General features: G+C 47.5%; 1 protein-coding gene across 1 annotated transcript; it reads right to left on the reverse strand.

Annotated features, from left to right (window-relative positions):
* Positions 1 to 2,404: 2,404 nt before the first annotated feature.
* LOC135530233 (semaphorin-3D-like) lies at positions 2,405 to 27,284 on the reverse strand. The gene is made up of 10 exons (XM_064958595.1): positions 27,279 to 27,284; positions 27,091 to 27,210; positions 26,017 to 26,110; positions 24,787 to 24,915; positions 24,239 to 24,381; positions 18,098 to 18,212; positions 17,701 to 17,770; positions 16,478 to 16,622; positions 14,084 to 14,306; positions 2,405 to 2,539 (listed from the first exon to the last, which is right to left on the reverse strand). Exons 1-10 carry the CDS (start codon positions 27,282 to 27,284, stop codon positions 2,406 to 2,408), a joined length of 1,179 nt encoding a protein of 392 aa, XP_064814667.1. The 3' UTR covers position 2,405.

The following is a 27,284-nucleotide window of genomic DNA, read 5'->3' on the forward strand; positions in this document are numbered from 1 at the left end:
TCTTCTCCTACCCTCTCCTCTCTCTTCTCCTACCCTCTCCTCTCTCTTCTCCTCCCCTCTCCTCTCTCTTCTCCTCCCCTCTCCTCTCTCTTCTCCTCCCCTCTCCTCTCTCTTCGCCTCCCCTCTCCTCTCTCTTCGCCTCCCCTTTCTTCTCTCTTCTCCTCCCCTCTCCTCTCTCTTCTCCTACCCTCTCCCCTCTCTTCTCCTCTCCCTCTCCCTCTCTCTTCTCCTCCCCTCTCCTCTCTCTTCTCCTCCCCTCTCCTCTCTCTTCTCCTCCCCTCTCTTCTCTCTTCTCCTCCCCTCTCCTCTCTCTTCTCCTCTCCTCTCTCTTCTCCTACCCTCTCCTCCTCTCTCTTCTCCCTCCTCCTCCCTCTCCTCCCCTCTCCCTCTCTCTTCTCTCCCCTCTCCTCTCCTCTCTCCCCTCTCCCTCTCTTCTCCTCCCTCTCCTCTCTCTTCTCCTCCCCTCTCCTCTCTCTTCTCCTCCCCCTCTCCTCTCTTCTTCCCCCTCCTCTCTTCTCCTCTCTCTCTCTTCTCCTCCCTCTCCTCTCTCTTCTCCTCCCCTCTCCTCTCTCTTCTCCTCCCTCTCTCCTCTCTCTTCTCCTCCCTCTCCTCTCTCTTCTCCTCCCCCTCTCCTCTCTCTTCTCCTCCCCTCTCCTCTCTCTTCTCCTCCCCCTCTCCTCTCTCTTCTCCTCCCCTCTCCTCTCTCTTCTCCTCCCCCTCTCCTCTCTCTTCTCCTCCCCTCTCCTCTCTTCTCCTCCCCTCTCCTCTCTCTTCTCCTCCCCTCTCCCCTCTCTTCTCCTCCCCTCTCTTCTCTCTTCTCCTCCCCTCTCCTCTCTCTTCTCCTCCCCTCTCCCCTCTCTTCTCCTCCCCTCTCCTCTCTCTTCTCCTCCCCTCTCTCTTCCGTCTGTCTGTCTGTCTATGTAGGAAGCATCTGTATCTGTTTTTCCTCTTAGGGGGTTAGTTGGTTAATTACATTGTAGTTAATTAGTTGGTTAGTTCGTTAGGTAAAGTATGTGATTGCCCCAATGGAAACAACAGCTAGTGCTGATGTCAGAAACACCTAGCTCACATTACATGGCAGACAGACAGGTCAACAGATGGTATGGCAGACAGACAGGTCAACAGATGGTATGGCAGACAGACAGGTCAACAGATGGTATGGCAGACAGGCAGGTCAACAGATGGTATGGCAGACAGACAGGTCAACAGATGGTATGGCAGAGAGACAGGTCAACATATGGTATGGCAGACAGGCGGGTATACAGATGGTAAGGCAGACAGGCAGGTCAACAGATGGTATGGCAGACAGGCGGGTCAACAGATGGTATGGCAGACAGGCAGGTCAACAGATGGTATGGCAGACAGGCGGGTATACAGATGGTAAGGCAGACAGACGGGTCAACAGATGGTATGGCAGACAGACAGGTCAACAGTTGGTATGGCAGACAGACAGGTCAACAGATGGTATGGCAGACAGACAGGTCAACAGATGGTATGGCAGACAGGCAGGTCAACAGTTGGTATGGCAGACAGGCAGGTATACAGATGGTAAGGCAGACAGGCGGGTCAACAGATGGTATGGCAGACAGACAGGTATACAGATGGTAAGGCAGACAGGCAGGTCAACAGTTGGTATGGCAGACAGACAGGTATACAGATGGTATGGCATACAGGCGGGTCAACAGATGGTATGGCAGACAGACGGGTATACAGATGGTATGGCAGACAGACAGGTCAACAGTTGGTATGGCAGACAGACGGGTATACAGATGGTATGGCAGACAGACAGGTCAACAGTTGGTATGGCATACAGACAGGTCAACAGATGGTATGGCAGACAGGCGGGTATACAGATGGTAAGGCAGACAGGCAGGTCAACAGATGGTATGGCAGACAGGCGGGTCAACAGTTGGTATGGCAGACAGGCAGGTATACAGATGGTAAGGCAGACAGACGGGTATACAGATGGTAAGGCAGACAGACGGGTATACAGATGGTAAGGCAGACAGGCGGGTCAACAGATGGTAAGGCAGACAGGCGGGTCAACAGATGGTATGGCAGACAGACAGGTATACAGATGGTAAGGCAGACAGGCAGGTATACAGATGGTAAGGCAGACAGGCAGGTATACAGATGGTAAGGCAGACAGACGGGTCAACAGATGGTATGGCAGACAGACGGGTCAACAGATGGTATGGCAGACAGGCGGGTCAACAGATGGTATGGCAGACAGACAGGTCAACAGATGGTATGGCAGACAGGCATTTCCAAGAGAGACCTGGTCTAATTTTCAGATCAGTGAAGTATATAGGCCGTTGGGTATAAACGTTTCTACACTGGGCCCCATTCAGATGAAGTTCTCTTTGCTCCTGAAGCTAAAACTCTTGACTCGGTAGTAGGACACTTTAAGAGAAGACGTAATGGTGAAGCTGAAGCAGGCTCCTTCTCACCTGAAACACAGTCAGCTGCTCCAGGATGATCTCCTCAGGTTCCCTGTTCTCTTTAGGAATAGACACCACTTTCAGCACCTGGCCATCATCTAATGAGCAGGGAGAAATAGAGAGAGGGGGAGGGGGAATGGAGAGAGGGGAGGGGGTAATAGAGAGAGGGGGAGGGGGGGAATGGAGAGAGGGGAGGGGGAATGGAGAGAGAGGGGAGGGGGAAAGAGAGAGGGAGGGGGAATGGAGAGAGGGAAGGGGGTAATAGAGAGAGGGGGAGGGGGAATGGACAGAGGGGGAGGGGGAATAGAGAGAGGGGAGGGGGGGGGGAATGGAGAGAGGGGAGGGGGAATGGAGAGAGGGGAGGGGGGGAAAGAGAGAGGGGAGGGGGAATAGAGAGAGGGGAGGGGGTAATAGAGAGAGGGTATGGGGAATAGAGAGAGTGGAGGGGGAATGGAGAGAGGGGGAGGGGGGGAATGGAGAGAGGGAGGGGGAATGGAGAGAGGGAAGGGGGTAATAGAGAGAGGGGGAGGGGGGAATGGACAGAGGGGAGGGGGAATAGAGAGAGGGGAGGGGGGAATGGAGAGAGGGGAGGGGGGGAATGGAGAGAGGGGGGGGGGAAAGAGAGAGGGGAGGGGGAATAGAGAGAGGGGAGGGGGTAATAGAGAGAGGGTATGGGGAATAGAGAGAGTGGAGGGGGAATGGAGAGAGGGGAGGGGGAATGGAGAGAGGGGGAGGGGGAATGGAGAGAGGGGAGGGGGAATGGAGAGAGGGGAGGGGGAATGGAGAGAGGGGAGGGGGAATGGAGAGAGGGGAGGGGGAATAGAGAGAGGGGGAGGGGGTAATAGAGAGAGGGTATGGGGAATAGAGAGAGTGGAGGGGGAATGTAGAGAGGGGAGGGGGAATGGAGAGAGGGGAGGGGGGAAGAGAGAGGGGGAGGGGGGAATGGAGAGAGGGGGAGGGGGAATGGAGAGAGGGGGAGGGGGAATGGAGAGGGGAGGGGGGAATGGAGAGAGGGGGAGGGGGAATGAGAGAGGGGAGGGGGAATGGAGAGGGGGAGGGGGAATGAGAGAGGGGGGGGGGAATGGAGAGAGGGGAGGGGGAATGGAGAGAGGGGGAGGGGGGAATGGGGAGGGGGAATGGAGAGAGGGGAGGGGGGAATGGAGAGAGGGGGAATGGAGAGAGGGGAGGGGGAATGGAGAGAGGGGAGGGGGAATGGAGAGAGGGGAGGGGGGGGAATGGAGAGAGGGGAGGGGGAATGGAGAGAGGGGAGGGGGAAATAGAGAGAGGGGAGGGGGGGAAAGAGAGAGGAGAGGGGGTAATAGAGAGTTAACGAGTGATATATTCCCACATAGGTAATAACAATCGATTGCAGTTGATGTCTCTAATATACAGCTGGTGATCTTAACGGAACAGTGAGTTAAAAGTCCCAAGGTCACACCAACCAACCACCCTTCCTGGCTGTGTGCTTCATGCATTGATCGATTGATGCTGTGGTGTCATTGTTACATACTGGCTTTGTATTTGCATTTCGTTCCTGCCAAGGCAGCAAATACTCTTCCTGGTGTCCAACAAAATTAAGGAAGTTTATGATAATTTTTAAAACATTACAATACATTCACAACAGATTTCACAACACATTAAGTGTTGTGCCCTCAGGCCACTACTCTGCTACCACATATCTACAAAACAACATCCATGTGTGTATAGTGTGTTTGTATTCATGTTTCTCTTGCCTATGTTTGCGTTGCTTCACAGTCCCCTCCTTTGCATGCATGTGTGTGTGTGTGTGTGTGTGTGTGTGTGTATGTGTGTGTGTGTGTGTGTGTGTGTATGTGTGTGTGCGTGTGTGTGTATGTGTGTGTATGTGCGTGCGTGCGTGTGTGTGTTCTTCTTATTATCAAGAAGAGTCAACCCTTCCAGTCGTGTGTGTGTGTGTGTGTGTGTGTGTGTGTGTGTGTGTGTGTGTGTGTGTGTGTGTGTGTGTGTGTGTGGTGTGTGTACTGTACACTCACACACACAAACGCAAGGACGAGGGAGCAAGCACAAACACTCACCACACAAACGTGCGCTTGCTCCCTCGTCCATGCGTTTGTGTGTGTGAGTGTGTGTGTGGTGAGTGTTTGTGCATGCTCCCTTGTCCATGCTTGCGTTTGTGTGTGTGAGTGCGCTTGCCCCTTGAACTCTACCCTTTTGAAGTGAATCATTTTAAGACCGACACCCCTCGGCAAACACATTTCTCTCTACTCTGTGCTGAGGACATAGCTATCTGCTCTTAGAGGTGACCAAGCCTGGGTGAAGGGGCCTGGCAGTGTCAGGGTATTATATATATACAGTTGAAGTCAGAAGTTTACATACACTTAGATTGGAGTCATTAAAACTTGTTTTTCAACCACTCCACAAATTCGGACATTTCACATTCTTAAAATAAAGTGGTGATCTTAACTGACCTAAAACAGGGAATTTTTACTAGGATTAAAATGTCATGAATTGTGAAACACTGAGTTTAAATGTACGTAAATAAAGTGTATGTAAACTTCTGACTTCAACTGTATATACACTTAGGTTGGAGTCATTAAAACTTGTTTTTCAACCACTCCACAAATGTCTTGTTAACAAACTATAGTTTTGGCAAGTCGGTTCTTTGTGCAGGACACAATGTCAGGATTTGGCCAGGGTTGTTCCGGTTTTTGGTCACTAGATGCCCCCATTGTGCTTTTTGACCTTTTGCTTTCCCTTGATCCCCATTATTATTTGCACCTGTGCCTCGTTTTCCCCTGATTGTATTTAAACCCTTAGTTTCCCTCAGTTCTTTGCTCTGTGTTTGTATGTTAGCACCCAGCCCTAGTATTCTGTGTACTCTTGTTGATCCCGGTGGACGCTCTTGTGGAATTCTGTTTTTTGTTCTTGTTTATTTATTTTTGAGTATCTTTTGAGGCTTTTTATGCTATACCTACCACCTTGTGGATTTACCTTTTTGTCTTGGAGGATTACCTTGTGGATTACCTTGTTCTTGTGGAATTCCTTTTGAGCTTGTGGAGTTACATGTTTTCCTGAAGGACTTCACTTTTTACTTTATTAAATACACCGTCTCAAGTACTGCTGTGTCTGCCTCATCTTCTGGGTTCTGCTGACTATTCGTGGCTCAGTTGGTTAAGTGACTGTTTCTCACTCCGGAGACCCAGGTTTGTAACCGGGTCCTGACACACAAGTCATTTTTCCAACAATTGTTTACAGACAGATTATTTCACTTATAATTCACTGTATCACATGATGTCAAGCTAAGAGGCACTGAGTTTGAAGGTTGGCCTTGAAATACATCCACAGGTACACCTCCAATCGACTCAAATGATGTCAATTAGCCTATCAGAAGCTTCTAAAGCCATGACATCATTTTCTGGAATTTTCCAAGCTGTTTAAAGGCACAACTTAGTGAATGCAAACTTCTGCCTCACAGGAATTGTGATACAGTGAATTATAAGTGAAATAATCTGTAAACAATTGTTGGAAAAATGATTTGTGTCGTGCACAAAGTAGATGTCCTAACCGACTTGACAGAACGACGAGTTTGTTAACAATAAATGTGTGGAGTGGTTAAAAAAAAAGAGTTTTAATGACTCCAACCTATGTGTATGTAAACTTCCGGCTTAAACTGCAGACAGACTGTGTGTGTGTGTGTGTGTGTGTGTGTGTGTGTGTGTGTGTGTGAGAGAGACAGTAGAACAGCTACTCGTACCCCTCAGGGTGCCTCTATATATCCTTATTAAATTTCCCTACTGACATAAGAGCTGTTTAATAGGCTTCTCAATAGATTCCTTCAACTATTACACAGCAGGGTCTGTTTAAGAGGTTTTTCATTAGATTCCTCTTACTTCTTATTACCAGTGGCTCTGGCTGATCCAGGGTTACCCAGTAACAGGGATACCCAGTAACAGGGATACCCAGTAACAGGGATACCCAGTAACAGGGATACCCAGTAACAGGGATACCCAGTAACAGGGTTACCCAGTAACAGGGTTACCCAGTAACAGGGATACCCAGTAACAGGGTTACCCAGTAACAGGGTTACCCAGTAACAGGGATACCTAGTAACAGGGATACCCAGTAACAGGGTTAACCAGTAACAGGGATACCCAGTAACAGGGATACCCAGTAACAGGGATACCTAGTAACAGGGTTACCCAGTAAAAGGGATACCCAATAACAGGGATACCCAGTAACAGGGATACCCAGTAACAGGGATACCCAGTAACAGGGATACCCAGTAACAGGGATACCCAGTAACAGGGATACCCAGTAACAGGGATACCCAGTAACAGGGATACCTAGTAACAGGGATACCCAGTAACAGGGATACCTAGTAACAGGGATACCCAGTAACAGGGATACCCAGTAACAGGGATACCTAGTAACAGGGACACCTAGTAACAGGGATACCCAGTAACAGGGATACCCAGTAACAGGGATACCCAGTAACAGGGATACCCAGTAACAGGGATACCCAGTAACAGGGATACCCAGTAACAGGGATACCTAGTAACAGGGATACCCAGTAACAGGGTTACCCAGTAACAGGGTTACCCAGTAACAGGGATACCTAGTAACTGCGGTATAATGTAGCCTGAAGAGTCTGAGTCTCTCTTGTAGTGAAGTTGTGTTGTTAGGTAACAAGGCAACCCATGAACAACTCAACAAGACATTCTCTTACACGTTGGTATGTGTTCCTAGATAGAGGACATCATACTGTAATGGTACCTGTTCCTAGATAGAGGAGATCATACTGTAATGGTATCTGCTCCTAGATAGAGGACATCATACTGTAGTGGTATGTGTTCCTAGATAGAGGACATCATACTGTAATGGTATCTGCTCCTAGATAGAGGACATCATACTGTAATGGTATCTGTTCCTAGATAGAGGACATCATACTGTAGTGGTACCTGGTATCTGTTCCTAGATAGAGGACATCATACTGTAATGGTATCTGGTACCTGTTCCTAGATAGAGGACATCATACTGTAATGGTACCTGTTCCTAGATAGAGGACATCATACTGTAATGGTGCCTGTTCCTAGATAGAGGACATCATACTGTAATGGTACCTGGTACCTGTTCCTAGATAGAGGACATCATACTGTAATGGTACCTGTTCCTAGATAGAGGACATCATACTGTAATGGTACCTGGTATCTGTTCCTAGATAGAGGACATCATACTGTAATGGTATCTGTTCCTAGATAGAGGACATCATACTGTAATGGTACCTGTTCCTGGATAGAGGACATCATTCTGTAATGGTGCCTGTTCCTAGATAGAGGACATCATACTGTAATGGTACCTGTTCCTGGATAGAGGACATCATTCTGTAATGGTGCCTGTTCCTAGATAGAGGACATCATACTGTAATGGTACCTGTTCCTAGATAGAGGACATCATTCTGTAATGGTATCTGTTCCTAGATAGAGGACATCATTCTGTAATGGTATCTGTTCCTAGATAGAGGACATCATACTGTAATGGTGCCTGTTCCTAGATAGAGGACATCATACTGTAATGGTACCTGTTCCTAGATAGAGGACATCATACTGTTGTGGTATCTGTTCCTAGATAGAGGACATCATACTGTAATGGTACCTGTTATCTGTTCCTAGATAGAGGACATCATACTGTAATGGTACCTGTTATCTGTTCCTAGATAGAGGACATCATACTGTAGTGGTACCTGTTCCTAGATAGAGGACATCATACTGTAATGGTATCTGTTCCTAGATAGAGGACATCATACTGTAGTGGTGTCTGTTCCTAGATAGAGGACATCATACTGTAATGGTACCTGGTATCTGTTCCTAGATAGAGGACATCATACTGTAATGGTACCTGTTCCTAGATAGAGGACATCATACTGTAATGGTACCTGTTCCTAGATAGAGGACATCATACTGTAATGGTATCTGGTATCTGTTCCTAGATAGAGGACATCATACTGTAATGGTACCTGTTCCTAGATAGAGGACATCATACTGTAATGGTGCCTGTTCCTAGATAGAGGACATCATTCTGTAATGGTACCTGTTCCTAGATAGAGGACATCATACTGTAATGGTGCCTGTTCCTAGATAGAGGACATCATACTGTAATGGTACCTGTTCCTAGATAGAGGACATCATACTGTTGTGGTATCTGTTCCTAGATAGAGGACATCATACTGTAGTGGTATCTGGTATCTGTTCCTAGATAGAGGACATCATACTGTAATGGTACCTGTTATCTGTTCCTAGATAGAGGACATCATACTGTAATGGTACCTGTTATCTGTTCCTAGATAGAGGACATCATACTGTAGTGGTACCTGTTCCTAGATAGAGGACATCATACTGTAATGTTATCTGTTCCTAGATAGAGGACATCATACTGTAGTGGTGTCTGTTCCTAGATAGAGGACATCATACTGTAATGGTACCTGGTATCTGTTCCTAGATAGAGGACATCATACTGTAATGGTACCTGTTCCTAGATAGAGGACATCATACTGTAATGGTACCTGTTCCTAGATAGAAGACATCATACTGTAATGGTATCTGGTATCTGTTCCTAGATAGAGGACATCATACTGTAATGGTACCTGTTCCTAGATAGAGGACATCATACTGTAATGGTACCTGTTCCTAGATAGAGGACATCATACTGTAATGGTACCTGGTATCTGTTCCTAGATAGAGGACATCATAATGTAATGGTACCTGGTATCTGTTCCTAGATAGAGGACATCATACTGTAATGGTACCTGTTCCTAGATAGACATCATATAATGGTACCTGGTACCTGAAAAAACCTACATATCCCTCCGATGTCAACAACTACAGACCAGTGGTCCAAAACTCTTGAACGTGCCGTCCTGGCCAGATCTCTCTCAGAATGACCTTCTTGATCCAAATCAGTCAGGTTTCAAGACTAGTCATTCAACTGAGACTGCTCTTCTCTGTATCACGGAGGCGCTCCGCACTGCTAAAGCTAACTCTCTCCTCTGCTCTCATCCTTCTAGACCTATCGGCTGCCTTCGACACTGTGAACCATCAGATCCTCCTCTCCACCCTCTCCGAGTTGGGCATCTCCGGCGCGGCCCACGCTTGGATTGCGTCCTACCTGACAGGTCGCTCCTACCAGGTGGCGTGGCGAGAATCTGTCTCCCACGCGCTCTCACCACTGGTGTAGGGCTCTGTTCTAGGATTCTCGCTATACACCAAGTCACTTGGCTCTGTCATAACCTCACATGGTCTCTCCTATCATTGCTATGCAGACGACACACAATTAATCTTCTCCTTTCCCCCTTCTGATGACCTCGCATCTCTGCATGTCTAGATAGAGGATCACCACCTCAAGCTGAACCTACTGCTCTTCCTCCCGGGGAAGGACTGGTTCCATGATCTCGCCATCACGGTTGACAACTCCATTGTTTCCTCCTCCCAGAGCGCTAAGATAGTGATCCTGGACAACACCCTGTCGTTCTCAACTAACATAGGCGGTGGTAGGTTCATGCTCTACAACATAGAGTACGCCCCTGCCTCACACAGGAAGCGGCGCAGGTCCTAATCCAGACACTCACTAAACTCGCTGTTGGCTGGGCTCCCTGCCTGTGCCATCAAACCCCTACAACTCATCCAGAACGCCGCAGCCCGTCTGGTGACATCACCCCGCTCCTCCGCTCTCTCCACTGGCTTCCAGTTGGTCGCATCCGCTACAAGACCATGGTGCTTGCCTACGGAGCTGTAGATCCAGAGGCCCTACACCCAAACAAGGGCATCATCCACCTCTGGCCTGCTCGCCTCCCTACCACTGAGGGTAGTTCCCGCTCAGCCCAGTCAAAACTGTTCGCTGTCTCCCCCAATGGTGGAACAAATAGAGGACATCATCACCACCTCCGGAGACACCTGAAACCCCACCTCTTCAAGGAATACCTAGGATAGGATAAGTAATCCTTCTCACCCCCCTTAATGATTTAGATGCACTATTGTAAAGTGGCTGTTCCACTGGATAGAGTGAATCCACAGTCGCTCATAGCGTCTGCTAAATGACTTAAATGTAATGTAAATGTAAATGTACCTGTTCCTAGATAGAGGACATCATACTGATAGATAGAGGACATCATACTGTAGTGGTACCTGTTATCTGTTCCTAGATAGAGGACATCATACTGTAGTGGTACCTGTTCCTAGATAGAGGACATCATACTGTAATGTTATCTGTTCCTAGATAGAGGACATCATACTGTAGTGGTGTCTGTTCCTAGATAGAGGACATCATACTGTAATGGTACCTGGTATCTGTTCCTAGATAGAGGACATCATACTGTAATGGTACCTGTTCCCAGATAGAGGACATCATACTGTAATGGTACCTGTTCCTAGATAGAAGACATCATACTGTAATGGTATCTGGTATCTGTTCCTAGATAGAGGACATCATACTGTAATGGTACCTGTTCCTAGATAGAGGACATCATACTGTAATGGTACCTGTTCCTAGATAGAGGACATCATACTGTAATGGTACCTGGTATCTGTTCCTAGATAGAGGACATCATAATGTAATGGTACCTGGTATCTGTTCCTAGATAGAGGACATCATACTGTAATGGTACCTGTTCCTAGATAGAGGACATCATACTGTAATGGTACCTGGTACCTGAAAAAACCTACACTCGATCCCTCCGATGTCAACAACTACAGACCAGTATCCCTTCTTTCTTTTCTCTCCAAAACTCTTGAACGTGCCGTCCTTGGCCAGCTCTCCCGCTATCTCTCTCAGAATGACCTTCTTGATCCAAATCAGTCAGGTTTCAAGACTAGTCATTCAACTGAGACTGCTCTTCTCTGTATCACGGAGGCGCTCCGCACTGCTAAAGCTAACTCTCTCTCCTCTGCTCTCATCCTTCTAGACCTATCGGCTGCCTTCGACACTGTGAACCATCAGATCCTCCTCTCCACCCTCTCCGAGTTGGGCATCTCCGGCGCGGCCCACGCTTGGATTGCGTCCTACCTGACAGGTCGCTCCTACCAGGTGGCGTGGCGAGAATCTGTCTCCTCGCCACGCGCTCTCACCACTGGTGTCCCCCAGGGCTCTGTTCTAGGCCCTCTCCTATTCTCGCTATACACCAAGTCACTTGGCTCTGTCATAACCTCACATGGTCTCTCCTATCATTGCTATGCAGACGACACACAATTAATCTTCTCCTTTCCCCCTTCTGATGACCAGGTGGCGAATCGCATCTCTGCATGTCTGGCAGACATATCAGTGTGGATGACGGATCACCACCTCAAGCTGAACCTCGGCAAGACGGAGCTGCTCTTCCTCCCGGGGAAGGACTGCCCGTTCCATGATCTCGCCATCACGGTTGACAACTCCATTGTTTCCTCCTCCCAGAGCGCTAAGAACCTTGGCGTGATCCTGGACAACACCCTGTCGTTCTCAACTAACATCAAGGCGGTGGCCCGTTCCTGTAGGTTCATGCTCTACAACATCCGCAGAGTACGCCCCTGCCTCACACAGGAAGCGGCGCAGGTCCTAATCCAGACACTCACTAAACTCGCTGTTGGCTGGGCTCCCTGCCTGTGCCATCAAACCCCTACAACTCATCCAGAACGCCGCAGCCCGTCTGGTGTTCAACCTTCCCAAGTTCTCTCACGTCACCCCGCTCCTCCGCTCTCTCCACTGGCTTCCAGTTGAAGCTCGCATCCGCTACAAGACCATGGTGCTTGCCTACGGAGCTGTGAGGGGAACGGCACCGCAGTACCTCCAGGCTCTGATCAGGCCCTACACCCAAACAAGGGCACTGCGTTCATCCACCTCTGGCCTGCTCGCCTCCCTACCACTGAGGAAGTACAGTTCCCGCTCAGCCCAGTCAAAACTGTTCGCTGCTCTGGCCCCCAATGGTGGAACAAACTCCCTCACGACGCCAGGACAGCGGAGTCAATCACCACCTTCCGGAGACACCTGAAACCCCACCTCTTCAAGGAATACCTAGGATAGGATAAGTAATCCTTCTCACCCCCCCTTAATGATTTAGATGCACTATTGTAAAGTGGCTGTTCCACTGGATGTCAGAAGGTGAATCCACCAATTTGTAAGTCGCTCTGGATAAGAGCGTCTGCTAAATGACTTAAATGTAATGTAAATGTAAATGTACCTGTTCCTAGATAGAGGACATCATACTGTAGTGGTACCTGTTCCTAGATAGAGGACATCATACTGTAGTGGTACCTGTTCCTAGATAGAGGACATCATACTGTAGTGGTATCTGTTCCTAGATAGAGGACATCATACTGTAGTGGTACCTGTTCCTAGATAGAGGACATCATACTGTAATGGTATCTGGTATCTGTTCCTAGATAGAGGAAATCATACTGTAGTGGTACCTGTTCCTAGATAGAGGACATCATACTGTAGTGGTATCTGTTCCTAGATAGAGGACATCATACTGTAATGGTATCTGTTCCTAGATAGAGGACATCATACAGTAGTGGTACATGTTCCTAGATAGAGGACATCATACTGTAATGGTATCTGGTATCTGTTCCTAGATAGAGGACATCATACTGTAATGGTACCTGGTATCTGTTCCTAGATAGAGGACATCATACTGTAATGGTACCTGTTCCTAGATAGAGGACATCATACTGTAGTGGTACCTGTTCCTAGATAGAGGACATCATACTGTAATGGTACCTGTTCCTGGATAGAGGACATCATACTGTAATGGTACCTGGTATCTGTTCTTAGATAGAGGACATCATACTGTAATGGTATCTGTTCCTAGATAGAGGACATCATACTGTAATGGTACCTGTTCCTAGATAGAGGACATCATACTGTAGTGGTGCCTGGTATATGTTCCTAGATAGAGGACATCATACTGTCCATCCTCGGCATCCACTCTTTCCACTACCTTGCTGCATAGGGTGTAGGGCACGTTTACTACCCTGCGTAGGGTGCAGGGCACATTGACCCATTCTCTTACCGATAATTATTACATTATCTCACTGATAGATTTAGATATGTACTATAATTATTACATTATCTCACTGATATATATATATATACTATAATTATTACATTATCTTACTGATAGATGTATATACTATAATTATTGCATTATATCACTATATCACTATCATATACAGTGGGGCAAAAACGTATTTAGTCAGCCACCAATTGTGCAAGCTCTCCCACTTAAAAAGATGAGAGAGGCCTGTAATTTTCATCATAAGTACACTTCAACTATGACAGACAAAATGAGAAAAAAAATATAGAAAATCACATTGTAGGATTTTTAATGAATTTATTTGCAAATTATGGTGGAAAATAAATATTTGGTCACCATAATTTGCAAATAAATTCATTAAAATTCCTACAATGTGAATTTCTTGATTTTTCTTTCTAATTTTGTCTGTCATAGTTGAGTACCTATGATGAAAATTACATGCCTTTCTCATATTTTTAAGTGGGAGAACTTGCACAATTGGTGGCTGACTAAATACTTTTTTGCCCCACTGTATATATATACTATAATTATTGCATTATCTTACTGATATATATATATATATATTACAGTATATATATACTATATACTATAAGGTTTACTCTCTTACCTGTGCCCAGGTGTAGTACATCATACTGTCCATCCGCAGCGTCCACCCTATCCACCACTAACTTTCTCAGGGTGTAGGATACGTTGACCAGGGTAAAGACCGGGCGGCGGCTGACCGGTAGGATGGGTTCCCACATCAGATGATGACCCCTCATGAAACTCACTACGTCATCAGGGAAGTCACGGGTAGACTTGTGGAGGGGGTCGTAGGTCACACTGGGACACTGGGGAGGAGGATATACAGAACACAACAAGTTGTTATATTATTTAGACCATGTGATATAATTTATTACAGGGGCAAATTGCAGTTTCTACATCAATTTTTTAAAACTTAGTAGTTAATGATACACTATATATACAAAAATATGTGGACACCCCTTCAAATTAGTGGATTCGGCTATTTCAGCAACACCCGTTGCTGACAGGTAGTATAGAAATCGAGCACACAGCCGTGCAATCTCCACAGACAAACATTAGCATTGGTTCGCAAAACTACCTCTGACTTCCTTCATACTGGATGTAGAGACATACAAATTGGATCCTTGAGTTCATCTGACTCTGGGGAAGAAGATACATGGACAGGGTATGGTAGTAGGTGACAGGTGCACCGTTTTTAAAATTGTACCTTTATTTAACTCGGCAAGTCAGTTAAGAACAAATTCTTATTTTCAATGACGGCCTAGGAACAGTGGATTAACTGCCTGTTCATGGGCAGCACGACAGATTTGTACCTTGTCAGCTCGGGGGTTTGAACTTGCAACCTTCCAGTTACTAGTCCAACGCTCTAACCACTAGGCTACCTTGCCACCCCTGCTGTTTGTGTCAAGAACTGCAACGCTGCTGGGTTTTCCCCGTGTGTATCAAAAATGGTCCCCCCCCACCCAAAGGACATCCAGCAAACTCAACACAACTGTGGGAAGCATTGGAGTCAACATGGGCCAGCATCCCTGTGGAACGCGTTCCTAATGTTTTGTTCACTCAGTCTACGTGTATTAAAAAACAGAAAAATATAGTTTTTGACAGCATTGGGTCTTTAAGTTATCAGAGATTATGTAATTTCCCACCTATCATACTGAAAGCATTATACTGATGTAGAGAGTGTAGGCCTTAGTGCTGGATATGACAAGCGTGAGTACCATTGTGGAAGTATGGGCAGTAGGTAGCCTAGTGGTCAGAGTGTTGGGCCAGTAACCAGCAGGTAGCCTAGTGGTTAGAGTGTTGGGCCAGTAACCAGCAGGTAGCCTAGTGGTCAGAGTGTTGGGTCAGTAACCAGCAGGTAGCCTAGTGGTTAGAGCGTTGGGCCAGTAACCAGCAGGTAGCCTAGTGGTCAGAGTGTTGGGTCAGTAACCAGCAGGTAGCCTAGTGGTCAGAGTGTTGGGCCAGTAACCAGCAGGTAGCCTAGTGGTTAGAGCGTTGGGCCAGTAACCAGCAGGTAGCCTAGTGGTCAGAGTGTTGGGCCAGTAACCAGCAGGTAGCCTAGTGGTCAGAGTGTTGGGCCAGTAACTGAAAGGTTGCTGGATTGCATCTCTGAGCTGACAAGGTAAAAATCATTTGAACAAGGCACTGTTTCCCGGTAGGCCGTCATTGTAAATAATAATTTGTTCTTAACTGACTTGCGTAGTTAAATAAAGAAAAAATGCTGTTTATCTCCTTTTAAATGTGGCTGCTATTACTCCATATCTCTGTGGGCTGTTCAGTGACTAATCAGGGGTTTTAACGAAACCAGACGATGTGATGCCGTTCAGTGACTCTAATCAGGGGTTGTAACTAAACCGGGTTTCACTTCAGTTTTAATCATGTAACCACAAAACACTGACATCCCTGACCCTAACGATAATCAACCACATTCAAGGAGCTATATGTGTGTGTGGTAATCTAGCACATTCAAGGAGCCGCTCCCCTGCCTATAGTGTTCTCTAACGGGGACAGACAGAGCACTACAACATCATAAACATTCCCCTGAAGTCTTTGGCTGACAAGGTCCAGCTTTCCCAGGAGAACTCATAGCCAAGGTGTTACGACAACCAGCAAGCAGTTAGCTCCCAACAGCTCTATCATCTTATTTTAATCAACACATGTTGTCTGTCTTTCTGACTGCCTGCCTGGCTTGCAATCTGTCTGTTTATCTTTTTTAATAAATACTGTACATAAGCTGTTTACATTTTTTATTCAAAACAACTTAGGTGCATACATGTTTGGTGACACCAGTGAGAATCAAATCCATGATCCTGCTGTTGCAAACGCCATACTCTACCAACTGAGCCACACAGGACTTTCTGCATGTCCGTCTGTCTGTCTTCCTGTCTGTTTGACACTGCTTCCCTATCTTTCCGTCCGTCCGTCTGTCTGTCACTTCCTTAAACAAACCCTCAGACAGTCCCTACTGAGAACTCACAGTGCCAGGTCGTGGATATGGGATCCTCCCCTTGTACTCCACCCAGCGGTAGTCGGGCCCTTCCTTGTGGGCGAACGGACCGTTGAAGGCTGCCCTGATAGAGGCCATGGAGTAGACACACACTGCTGAGCCTCTGAAGACAGAACTAGGGGAGAGAACAGAGAGGGGGAGAAGAGAGAGAGTAGAGAGGAAGGAGAGGAGAGGAGAGAGGAGGGTGGAGAAGAGAAAGAGGAGAGAGGAGGGTGGAGGAGAGGAGGGTGGAGAAGAGAGGAGGGTGGAGAAGAGAGGGAGAGAGGAGGGTGGAGAAGAGAGATAGAGGAGGGTGGAGAAGAGAGGAGAGGAGGGTGGAGAAGAGAGGAGGAGGGTGGAGAAGAGAGAGAGAAAGAGGAGGGTGGAGAAGAGAGAGAGAGAGAGAGAGGAGGGTGGAGAAGAAAGAGAGGAGAGAGGAGGGTGGAGAGAGAGAGGAGGGTGGAGAAGAGAGAGGAGAGAGGAGGGTGGAGAGAGAGAGGGACAGAGTTGAAAGAGAGGAGGGCGGAGAAGAGACAGAGTTGAAAGAGGATGGTGGAGAAGAGAGAGGAGAGAGGAGGGTGGAGAAAAGAGAGGAGAGAGGAGAAGAGAGGAGGGTGGAGAAGAGACAGAGTTGAAAGAGAGGAGGGCGGAGAAGAGAGAGAGGAGGGTGGAGAAGAGAGAGAGAGGAGAGAGGAGGGTGGAGAAGAGAGAGAGGAGAGAGGAGGGTGGAGAAGAGAGGAGGGTGGAGAAGAGAGGAGAGAGGAGGGTGGTGAAGAGAGAGAGGAGAGAGGAGGGTGGAGAAGAGGGTGGAGAAGAAAGAGAGAGGAGGGTGTAGGGTGGAGAAGGGAAGTGAGTGTTAACGTGGATCCGTTGGGCTACAATAGCACAACCAGCCGAGTCTCTACAACCGTGACCCCTGTATAACCCCTGACCCCTGGGGGTCACTGCAGCACTGGGAAGGCGTGTGCACATACTGGTGGTGGGAGTGTACACGTGAAGGAAGAGGAAAACATCCATTTAACATCCTCTCAACTTTCTATTATCTTTTCTGGTGTTTCTCACCGAGAAGATGAAAAGCTGGTTCTGAATGTACTTTTCTACTCAGACCAAATATTCAGTTATCAAATCATTTAACACATTTGTCTAATTCAACCATACTCTGTAATTTTGAATCATAATCTCGTGTTTTGTTGAGTTAAAAAACCCAAACTCACCTGGAGGTGGAGAACACTCCATAGATGATGGGGTTCTGGGAGTCTTTGGTCTCCAGCATGAAGACGTCCTCTGAAACACACACACACAGTGGGGAAACACAAATCATTGAAACGGAGATCGTCGAAACGGAGATCGTCGAAACGGAGATTGTCAAAACGCAGATCGTCGAAACGGAGATCATGGAAACAGAGATCATTGAAAAAACTAAGACCTTATTAGGCAAACATAACGATGTATACTCCTTTCAAGGTTATGGTACCAGTAGGCATGGTTAATTATACTGAAATGTTGGCAATCAAAATTAGAAAGTGAAACGTTGCAGCCTAACAGAGTGCACTCATTTGTTGGTACATTAAACATCAACTCAGCCGGGCAGTGTGTAAATTAAAAACATACCTAGCTCGTCAAATTGTGTGTCCAGTCCAGCTGGTCCTGGTACAGAACACACCAGACGGGCCTTGAGGAAGGTACTCCAACGGTTGATCAGACTCCTCTTTCCTCCTACGTCATTCTAACGGGACACACAGAGGAGATCGGACATGAAACCAACATCTACATCACTTTCAATTAGGTGCTTTTAGTCTCGCTAATATCAGTCAAGTCAGTCACTGTAGGCTCTGTTACTGTAGGATCTATTACTGTAGGATCTATTACTGTAGGATCTATTACTGTAGGATCTGCTGTTACTGTAGGATCCATTACTGTTGGATCCATTACTGTAGGATCTATTGCTGTAGGCTCTGCTGTTACTGTTGGATCTATTACCGTAGGATCTATTACTGTAGGATCTGCTGTTACTGTAGGATATATTACTGTTGGATCTATGACTGTTGGATATATGACTGTAGGATCTATTACTGTCAGATCTATTACTGTAGGATCTATTACTGTTGGATCTATTACTGTAGGATCTATTACTGTAGGATCTATTACTGTAGGATCTATTACTGTTGGATCTATTACTGTCAGGATTTGGACAGGGTTGTTCCGGGTTTTTGTCAGTAGATGTCCCCATTGTGCTTTTTGTCCCTGTGTTTTTCCCTTGATCCCCATTATTGTTTGCACCTGTGTCTCGTTTCCCCTGATTGTATTTAAACCCTTTGTTTCCCTCAGTTCTGTGCTCTGTGTTTGTATGTTAGCACCCTGCCCTAGTGTTCTGTGTGCTCTTGTCGATTCCGGGTGAAGTTCTTGTGGTATTCTGTTTTTTGTTTTTGTTTATTTTTTGGTGAGTTTCTTTTGAGGTCTTTTTGTGTTTTTCCTACCACCTTTTGGATTTGCCATTTTTTGTATTTTAGGATTTTTTCTTTATTAAATACACCGTCTTAAGTACTGCTGTGTCTGCCTCATCTTCTGGGTTCTGCTGACTATTCGTGGCTCAGTTGGTTAAGTGACTGTTTCTCACTCCGGAGACCCAGGTTCGAAAACCGGGTCCTGACAGAAACACAGAGCCAAAATGAACCCAGAGGCAGCCAGTTCCCAGGACCTTTTGCCACGCTGTCCCACCACCAGGAGACTGTCCAACGCCACGAAGCCGCCCTGGTTCAGCAAGAGGCCTTAATGGCTAGACATTCTCATCTTCTGTCGGAGATGCTGACTTCCATAAAGCAGATATCTGATCGACTTACCCGGCAACGGTTCCCGTCCCAGTACCTCAGGTTCACGTACCCATGGCAGTTAACCCCCTGGCTGAACCTCGTCTTCCACCTCCCCAACGGTTCTCAGGTGATCCAAGTGCTTGTAAAGGCTTTCTCACTCAATGTTCTCTCTCCTTTGAGCTGCAACCTTTCGTTTCCCACCGACCGGTCTAAGATCGCATATCATTACCCTGCTGTCGGAAAAGCCCTGGCCTGGGCTACTGCTGTGTGGGATGCCCATAGTTCCTGCTGTGCCAGCTACTCTGCCTTTGCTGAGGAATTCAAACGAGTGTTTCAAGGCCCAAGCAGTGGTTCTGACTCAGCCAAACAGCTCCTGACTCTCCATCAAGGTTGGCGCAGCGTGACGGACTATGCCATCCAGTTCCGCACGGTGGCAGCAGCGAGTGGCTGGAACAACGAGGCGCTCACGGTGTGCTTTCTGAAAGGCCTTTCCGACACTATCCAAGATGAACTGGCCACTCGGGAACCACCGGACAATCTCGAGTCCCTGATCAAGTTGGCCTCACGCATTGACCAGCGTCTGAGAGAGAGAGAACTCAACCGTAGACCTCTAGCCCCTATCAGTCCCAGCTCCGAGTCCCCACCTTTATCATCGCTGGCTCCACCGGAGCCCATGCAGATTTGACGATCTCCCAGGCTGAGAGAGACCGCCGGATGAGGGAGCGACGCTGTCTATATTGCGGCAAACCGGGCCATTTCCGTTCCACGTGTCCCGGACTCCAGGAAACGCTCTGTCCCGTACAGACCGGGGGAACTGTAACGGGAAACATAACCTCCTCCCATCCGTCCAACTCCCGTCTGCTCATTCCAGTCACCCTCTCCTGGGACAACCACAAGCTTCACCTTCAAGCCTTGGTAGACTCTGGAGCCGCAGGTAACTTCATGGATGGTGTCTGGGCGAAGGAGAATGGCGTTCCCTCTGAACCTCTAAGTGACCCCATGAGGGTTACTACATTGGATGGAAGCCCTTTGGGAACTGGACTTGTCACTCATGTCACTACCTCCTTGAGACTTTCAGTTTCACAACACCAGGAATTGATGAACTTTCATTTGATCTCCTGTTCCGAGTTCCCTCTCGTCCTTGGATACCCATGGCTTCACAGCCATAACCCTCACATCGACTGGTCTGTGGGCACTATCAAGCAGTGGGGTCCTACGTGCCAAGCTACTTTTATTTTCCAGAATTCCCCGAGTTCTACTCCCGAGTCTTTAGAATCCATCGACCTGACCCGAGTTCCCGAGTGTTACCATGACCTCAAACTGGTGTTTAGCAACAGAGGGCCACCATGCTACCACCCCATAGATCTTACGATTGCCCCATCGACCTGTTTCCGGGCACTTGCCCCCCAGGGGTCGGATCTTTTCCCTATCTCCACCCGAACGAGCTGCTATGGATACCTACATCAAGGACTCTCTGGAAGCAGGCCTCATGCGTCCATCAACCTCCCGGCGGGAGCAGGGTTTTTCTTTGTGGCCAAGAAAGATGGTGGATTACGTCCTTGCATCGACTACCGGGGACTCAATGACATAACCGTCCGTAACCGTACCCGCTACCCCTTATGGCCACAGCCTTCGAGCTGCTCCAGGAAGCAGTTGTTTTCACTAAGCTTGACCTGCGGAACGCATACCATCTTGTGCGGATCAGACCTGGTGACGAGTGGAAGACCTTTCAACACGCCTACTGGTCACTATGAATACTTGGTGATGCCCTTCGGCCTGACCAACGCCCCAGCGGTGTTCCAAGCGCTCATAAACGATGTGCTTAGGGATATGCTTAACATATTTGTGTTCGTTTACTTGGATGACATCCTCATCTTTTCGAGCTCCCTTCAAGAACACACTAAGCATGTCAGACAAGTACTCAAACGCCTCCTGGACAGCCATCTGTACGTTAAGCCGGAAAAATGTGAATTCCATTCATCCCTGAGTACAATTCCTGGGATTTGTAGTGGAACCCGGTCGAGTCCAAATGGACCCTGGCAAGGTAGGGGCGGTAGCAGATTGGCCCACCCCCAAATCCGTTAAGGATGTTCAGCGTTTCCTGGGCTTCACAAACTTTTACCGCAAGTTCATCAAGAACTTCAGTTTGGTGGCAGCTCCTCTCTCAGCTTTAACCAAAGGTGGCAATGCAAGGTTTGTGTGGGGAAGAGAAGCTGAGACGGCCTTCCAAGGACTCAAGCAGCGCGTCCTCTCTGCTCCCATCCTGATACTACCGACTACGGATGAACCATTTGTGGTGGAGGTAGACGCATCAGAGGTTGGTGTTGGAGCTGTCCTGTCTCAGAGGGGTGAAGACAAGAAGCTTCATCCGTGCGCTTTCTTCTCACACCGGCTTACCCCGACTGAGAGGAACTACGATGTGGGGGATCGTGAACTCCTAGCGGTTAAGATGGCATTGAAGGAATGGAGACACTGGCTCGAGGGGGCTTCTCACCCGTTTCAAGTGCTTACGGACCACAAAAATCTGGAGTATATCCAGCAGGCGAAGCGATTGAACTCTAGACAAGCTAGATGGTCTCTTTTCTTCAATCGATTCCAGTTTATCCTCACCTATCGACCCGGGTCGAAGAATCTCAAACCGGATGCCCTGTCCCGAGTCTACGCTCCTGCCATTCGAGATGACACGGACATGCCTGTCCTTCCTGCTGCTAAGATTGTGGCTCCGATCTCGTGGCAAGTTGAGGATACTGTGAGACGTGCTCAAGCTAGCGAACCGGACCCTAAAGGAGGCCCTGCCAATCGGTTGTTTGTCCCCAAGGCAGTGAGGACTCAGGTCCTTCTGTGGGGGCACTCCTCTCGCCTCACCTGTCATCCGGGCGTAGGTCGCACCTTGGAGTTCATCCAGCGTAAGTTCTGGTGGCCTACCATAAGAGAAGACGTTGCCACTTTCGTCAATGCCTGCCCCGTGTGCTGCCAGGGCAAATCTTCTCACCTCCGCCCTCAAGGACTCCTTCACCCTTTACCTGTTCCCCACAGACCCTGGTCCCATATCTCATTGGACTTTATTACTGGACTTCCTCCATCCCATGGCAATACTACTATCCTAGTCATAATCGACAGGTTTTCAAAGGCGGCCAGGTTCGTCCCTCTGACTAAGTTACCTTCTGCCAAGGAAACGGCTGAGTTGGTAATTAATCATGTGTTCCGAGTCTTCGGCATTCCTCAAGATGTGGTTTCTGACAGAGGTCCCCAGTTCGCCTCAAGGTTTTGGAAGGCCTTCTGCCAACTCATGGGGGCTTCTGCCAGTCTATCTTCAGGGTACCATCCGGAGTCCAACGGCCAAACAGAGAGGATGAATCAAGAGCTGGAAACCACCCTCCGATGTATGACTCGTGACAACCCGTCCACATGGTCATCCTTTATTGTTTGGGCCGAATACGCGCACACCTTGCGCTCCTCCTCCACTGGTATGTCCCCGCACGAGTGTCAGTTTGGCTATGCTCCTCCATTGTTCCCGGACCAGGAGGCAGAAGTCAGAGTGCCTTCAGCCTTGAGGTTCGTCAGACGCTGTCGGCTTATGTGGAGGAAGACCCGTCTTAATCTGATGCGTTCCTCACAGAGGTATCAACAACAAGCCAACAGACGTCGCCGTCCCGGGCCTACCCTGCGCCCCGGCCAGAGAGTCTGGCTTTCCACAAGAGACTTACCTCTACGGGTGGAGTCTCGCAAGCTGTCCCAAAAATACATCGGTCCCTTCAAGGTTGCCAGGAGAGTTAACCCAGTTTCTTATCGCCTACACTTACCCAGATCCCTTAAGATTAATCCCACATTTCATGTGTCATTGTTAAAACCTGTTGTTTTTTCTCCCTTGTCCCGGCAGACAGACCTCCCCCTCCGCCTCGTGTCATTGGAGGCCAGCCGGCTTATACCGTCCACCGGATACTGGATTCCCGCCGGGTGCAGCGGTCCTGGCAGTATCTGGTGGACTGGGAAGGCTACGGTCCTGAGGAGCGCTCCTGGGTTCCTGCCAAAGACATCCTGGACCCTGACCTCATTCGTCAGTTCAGGGTCCTCCACCCTGAGAGAGCTGGTAGGAACGTCAGAGCCGTTCCTAGGGGGATTCTGTCAGGATTTGGCCAGGGTTGTTCCGGGTTTTTGTCAGTAGATGTCCCCATTGTGCTTTTTGTCCCTGTGTTTTTCCCTTGATCCCCATTATTGTTTGCACCTGTGTCTCGTTTCCCCTGATTGTATTTAAACCCTTTGTTTTCAGTTCTGTGCTCTGTGTTTGTATGTTAGCACCCTGCCCTAGTGTTCTGTGTGCTCTTGTCGATTCCGGGTGAAGTTCTTGTGGTATTCTGTTTTTTGTTCTTGTTTATTTTTTGGTGAGTTTCTTTTGAGGTCTTTTTGTGTTTTTCCTACCACCTTTTGGATTTGCCATTTTTTGTATTTTAGGATTTTTTCTTTATTAAATACACTGTCTTAAGTACTGCTGTGTCTGCCTCATCTTCTGGGTTCTGCTGACTATTCGTGGCTCAGTTGGTTAAGTGACTGTTTCTCACTCCGGAGACCCAGGTTCGAAACCGGGTCCTGACAATTACTGTAGGATCTATTACTGTCGGATCTATTACTGTTGGATCCTCTGTTAAGCCCTTTGTGATAATATTGTAGTGAATTCGGGGGGGTAGCCCCAACCGTTACGCCAAGAGGTCTGAGAACTCAAGGTGAGGTGGTTAGGTGTTGGGACAAATTCCCTACGGTATATATCTGTTCTCCATATCCGGGATATGTACAGTAGTCCCAACAGGGACTTAAACCTGCGACTGTCAAGCCAACACCTTAACCGTTATGCCAAGAGGTCTGAGAACTCAAGGTGAGGTCGCTAGGTGTTGGGCTAAAGTTGCTACAGTATCTCTCCTCCATATGGTCATATCATCGCCCTCACCTTGCAGACGCGTGCCACTCTGTTGTAAACCCTCTTGTCCCACTGGCTGGACTCTACAGCTGTCTCCTTGAAGAAGATATAGACTTTGTCATCGTCCACACTGTGTGTGTCTGGGATAGAGAAGGAACCCACAAACTCTGGCTCTGCGTGGACGGAAACAAATTATATCACGATGAGGACGTAAACTTCTACTCATTAGCTCACTGCAGTCTTGGAGGTTTGTTTTCTCAGTGTGTATATAGTGCTGGTTGCTGCTGTACACAGAGGTACGGATATAGCTGTCTCACCATTGAGCCAGTGGTCCTAGTAGGCCTCAGTGCGTATATAGTGTTGTTTGCTGCTGTGCACAGAGGTACGGAATATAGCTGTCTCACCATTGAGCCAGTGGTCCTGGTAGGCCTCAGTGCGTATATAGTGTTGTTTGCTGCTGTGCACAGAGGTACAGAATATAGCTGTCTCACCATTGAGCCAGTGGTCCTGGTAGGCCTCAGTGCGTATATAGTGTTGTTTGCTGCTGTACACAGAGGTACAGAATATAGCTGTCTCACCATTGAGCCAGTGGTCCTGGTAGGCCTCAGTGCGTATATAGTGTTGTTTGCTGCTGTGCACAGAGGTACGGAATATAGCTGTGTTGGTGCCCATAAAATCCACTGATGTCCCAGCATACAAATCTCCATCTAGAGGTGAAATAGGGAAGGGGTCGACGTAGGAAAACACAAATACATAAACTCATTAAAAAAAAAAAAACGTCCTCTGACTGTCAACTGGTGGTTGTCGGACACGTGAATGAACAAATCACATGAAATAAAATTGAATCACATGAAAGAAAAATAAGAAACATCTGTCACATGACTCAGACACATGGTTTCTCAACATTTGACATGTGATATTCTAAGTTTCACGCTTTAGTAAACGGGCAGGACTAGAACCTGGGTGTTACGGATACAGTTATCCTGTGTGTGTATCCTGTGTGTGTGTTTCTTTTCTCTCCTTCTCCCTCACAGGTGAAAATCATCACTCCCCAATCAGTCAACAATCAATCATCAATCAGAAGACACACCTCCTCATATTTCCTAAACCTATCACAGTCAACACTTGTTGATGTCCTTCCCCATGGTTTAAAAACCCCATCATTTGTTTGTTCTAGAGCTCAGCTCAATCTCTCTGTAAATGCTTGGCTACACTATATATATATATGGGAAAAATCTCACCAGTTTTTCCACAATTCATCTATACCTCAAAATGAGCAGAATACTTAACACAGTTTAATTAAACATGTTATCTCTAGGCTTTTGAAAATTTCACGGACCAACGTAGGAAACATAGAGACTTAGTAAACTTATTACAGACGGGCAATACAGACATTGCTACTGAAACATGTTTACTCCACATGTTCACATGTGAAAAACACTATTTCATCCCCACGTGTGAACTTACAATTACATATGTCAACGCGAAAGTTACACCTGTGAAGTTTTCTTACATGTGAAACTGCAAATGGGGTTTTCACATGTGAAGTGAAAACATGTTATTCTCCTCACATGTGAAAAGGTGGTGTTAACATGTGAACGCTAAATTAAATACTGTTCATGATAAAACAGGGTCTCACGTGTGAAATGTAAGATCAACATGTGAAACTGCAAATGTCATGTTTTTTTTGTTTTTTTGTTGTTAAAGGTACAGCATGTGTCACAGTCAGCGTTGACAGTTGTGGAAGTCATTTTGGATTTAAGGGGTCTCTATTTCATGGCCATATGTTACTATATCACATGACTTACCGGTGAGCCTGGCGGTGAAGGGCTCCCGTGGACTAAAGGGACATTTCCCCCGGCCAGACTCCACAGCATGGCTCAGCAGGCGGAACGCTGGCTCCTAGGACACACAGAGAACCACCTCAACCTCCACAGTAACATTTATTAAGCTTCCTCAACATCAGAGAACCATCTCGACCTCCACAGTAACATTTATCAAGCCTCCTCAACATCAGAGAACCACCTCGACCTCCACAGTAACATTTATTAAGCTTCCTCAACATCAGAGAACCGTCTCGACCTACACAGTAACATTTATTAAGCTTCCTCAACATCAGAGAACCACCTCGACCTCCACAGTAACATTTATTAAGCTTCCTCAACATCAGAGAACCACCTCGACCTCCACAGTAACATTTATTAAGCTTCCTCAACATCAGAGAACCATCTCGACCTCCACAGTAACATTTATCAAGCTTCCTCAACATCAGAGAACCACCTCGACCTCCACAGTAACATTTATTAAGCTTCCTCAACATCAGAGAACCGTCTCGACCTCCACAGTAACATTTATTAAGCCTCCTCAACATCAGAGAACCGCCCCTCCCCCCAGAAGAGAAAACTGTGAGGGGAATGGATGCCTTGTGGAGGACAAGAGGAGCAAGTCAAAGGGGCAACTGATCTTTTGAGATCACACAGCAGTGGGTTGATATCTGTAAAATAGTAGCTGTGTCGTGTGTTGACCGCTGGATTTTTATCATGTGGACTTTCATCAAGTGTTGAGTCAACTCTTCACCAACCACCTGTGGATCCATCAGAGCCAACAACAAACAAACAAAAGAGAGAGAGAGTTGACAAGTCAAGAGTTTCTGTCGGAAGGGTGAATGGACAGATTCTTTAAGTGTTATCGTTTTACAACGACCGTCACAAACAATAAAACCCGTTGACAGTAAACCTCAATAAAGCTTTTATGGTATTTTAGGAAAAAGAAAGGCGGATTGAGTCTCTCTCTCTGGGATCCGTCAAAGGCAACAAACGACAGATGACAAGTCAGTAAGAGAGAGTGGAACACAGCCTCTCTCCATCCTTCCACCTTCTCACCTCAATACTGCGTCCCAGGTCTATGTAGGTGCATTGTGGGTGGTAGGCCCCGGTGCCACAGACGTACACATGAGTCTTATTGAAGGGCTGGATGAGACGCACGTAGTTGGCACAGTCAGTCTGAAACAATACACAATATTAGGATTTACACTCACTGTAAAGATGACAAATATATGCATATACATTACAGCCAT

The sequence above is a fragment of the Oncorhynchus masou genome, chromosome 5 (genome assembly GCF_036934945.1).
Source record: "Oncorhynchus masou masou isolate Uvic2021 chromosome 5, UVic_Omas_1.1, whole genome shotgun sequence".
NCBI classification, from domain to species: Eukaryota; Metazoa; Chordata; class Actinopteri; order Salmoniformes; family Salmonidae; genus Oncorhynchus; species Oncorhynchus masou.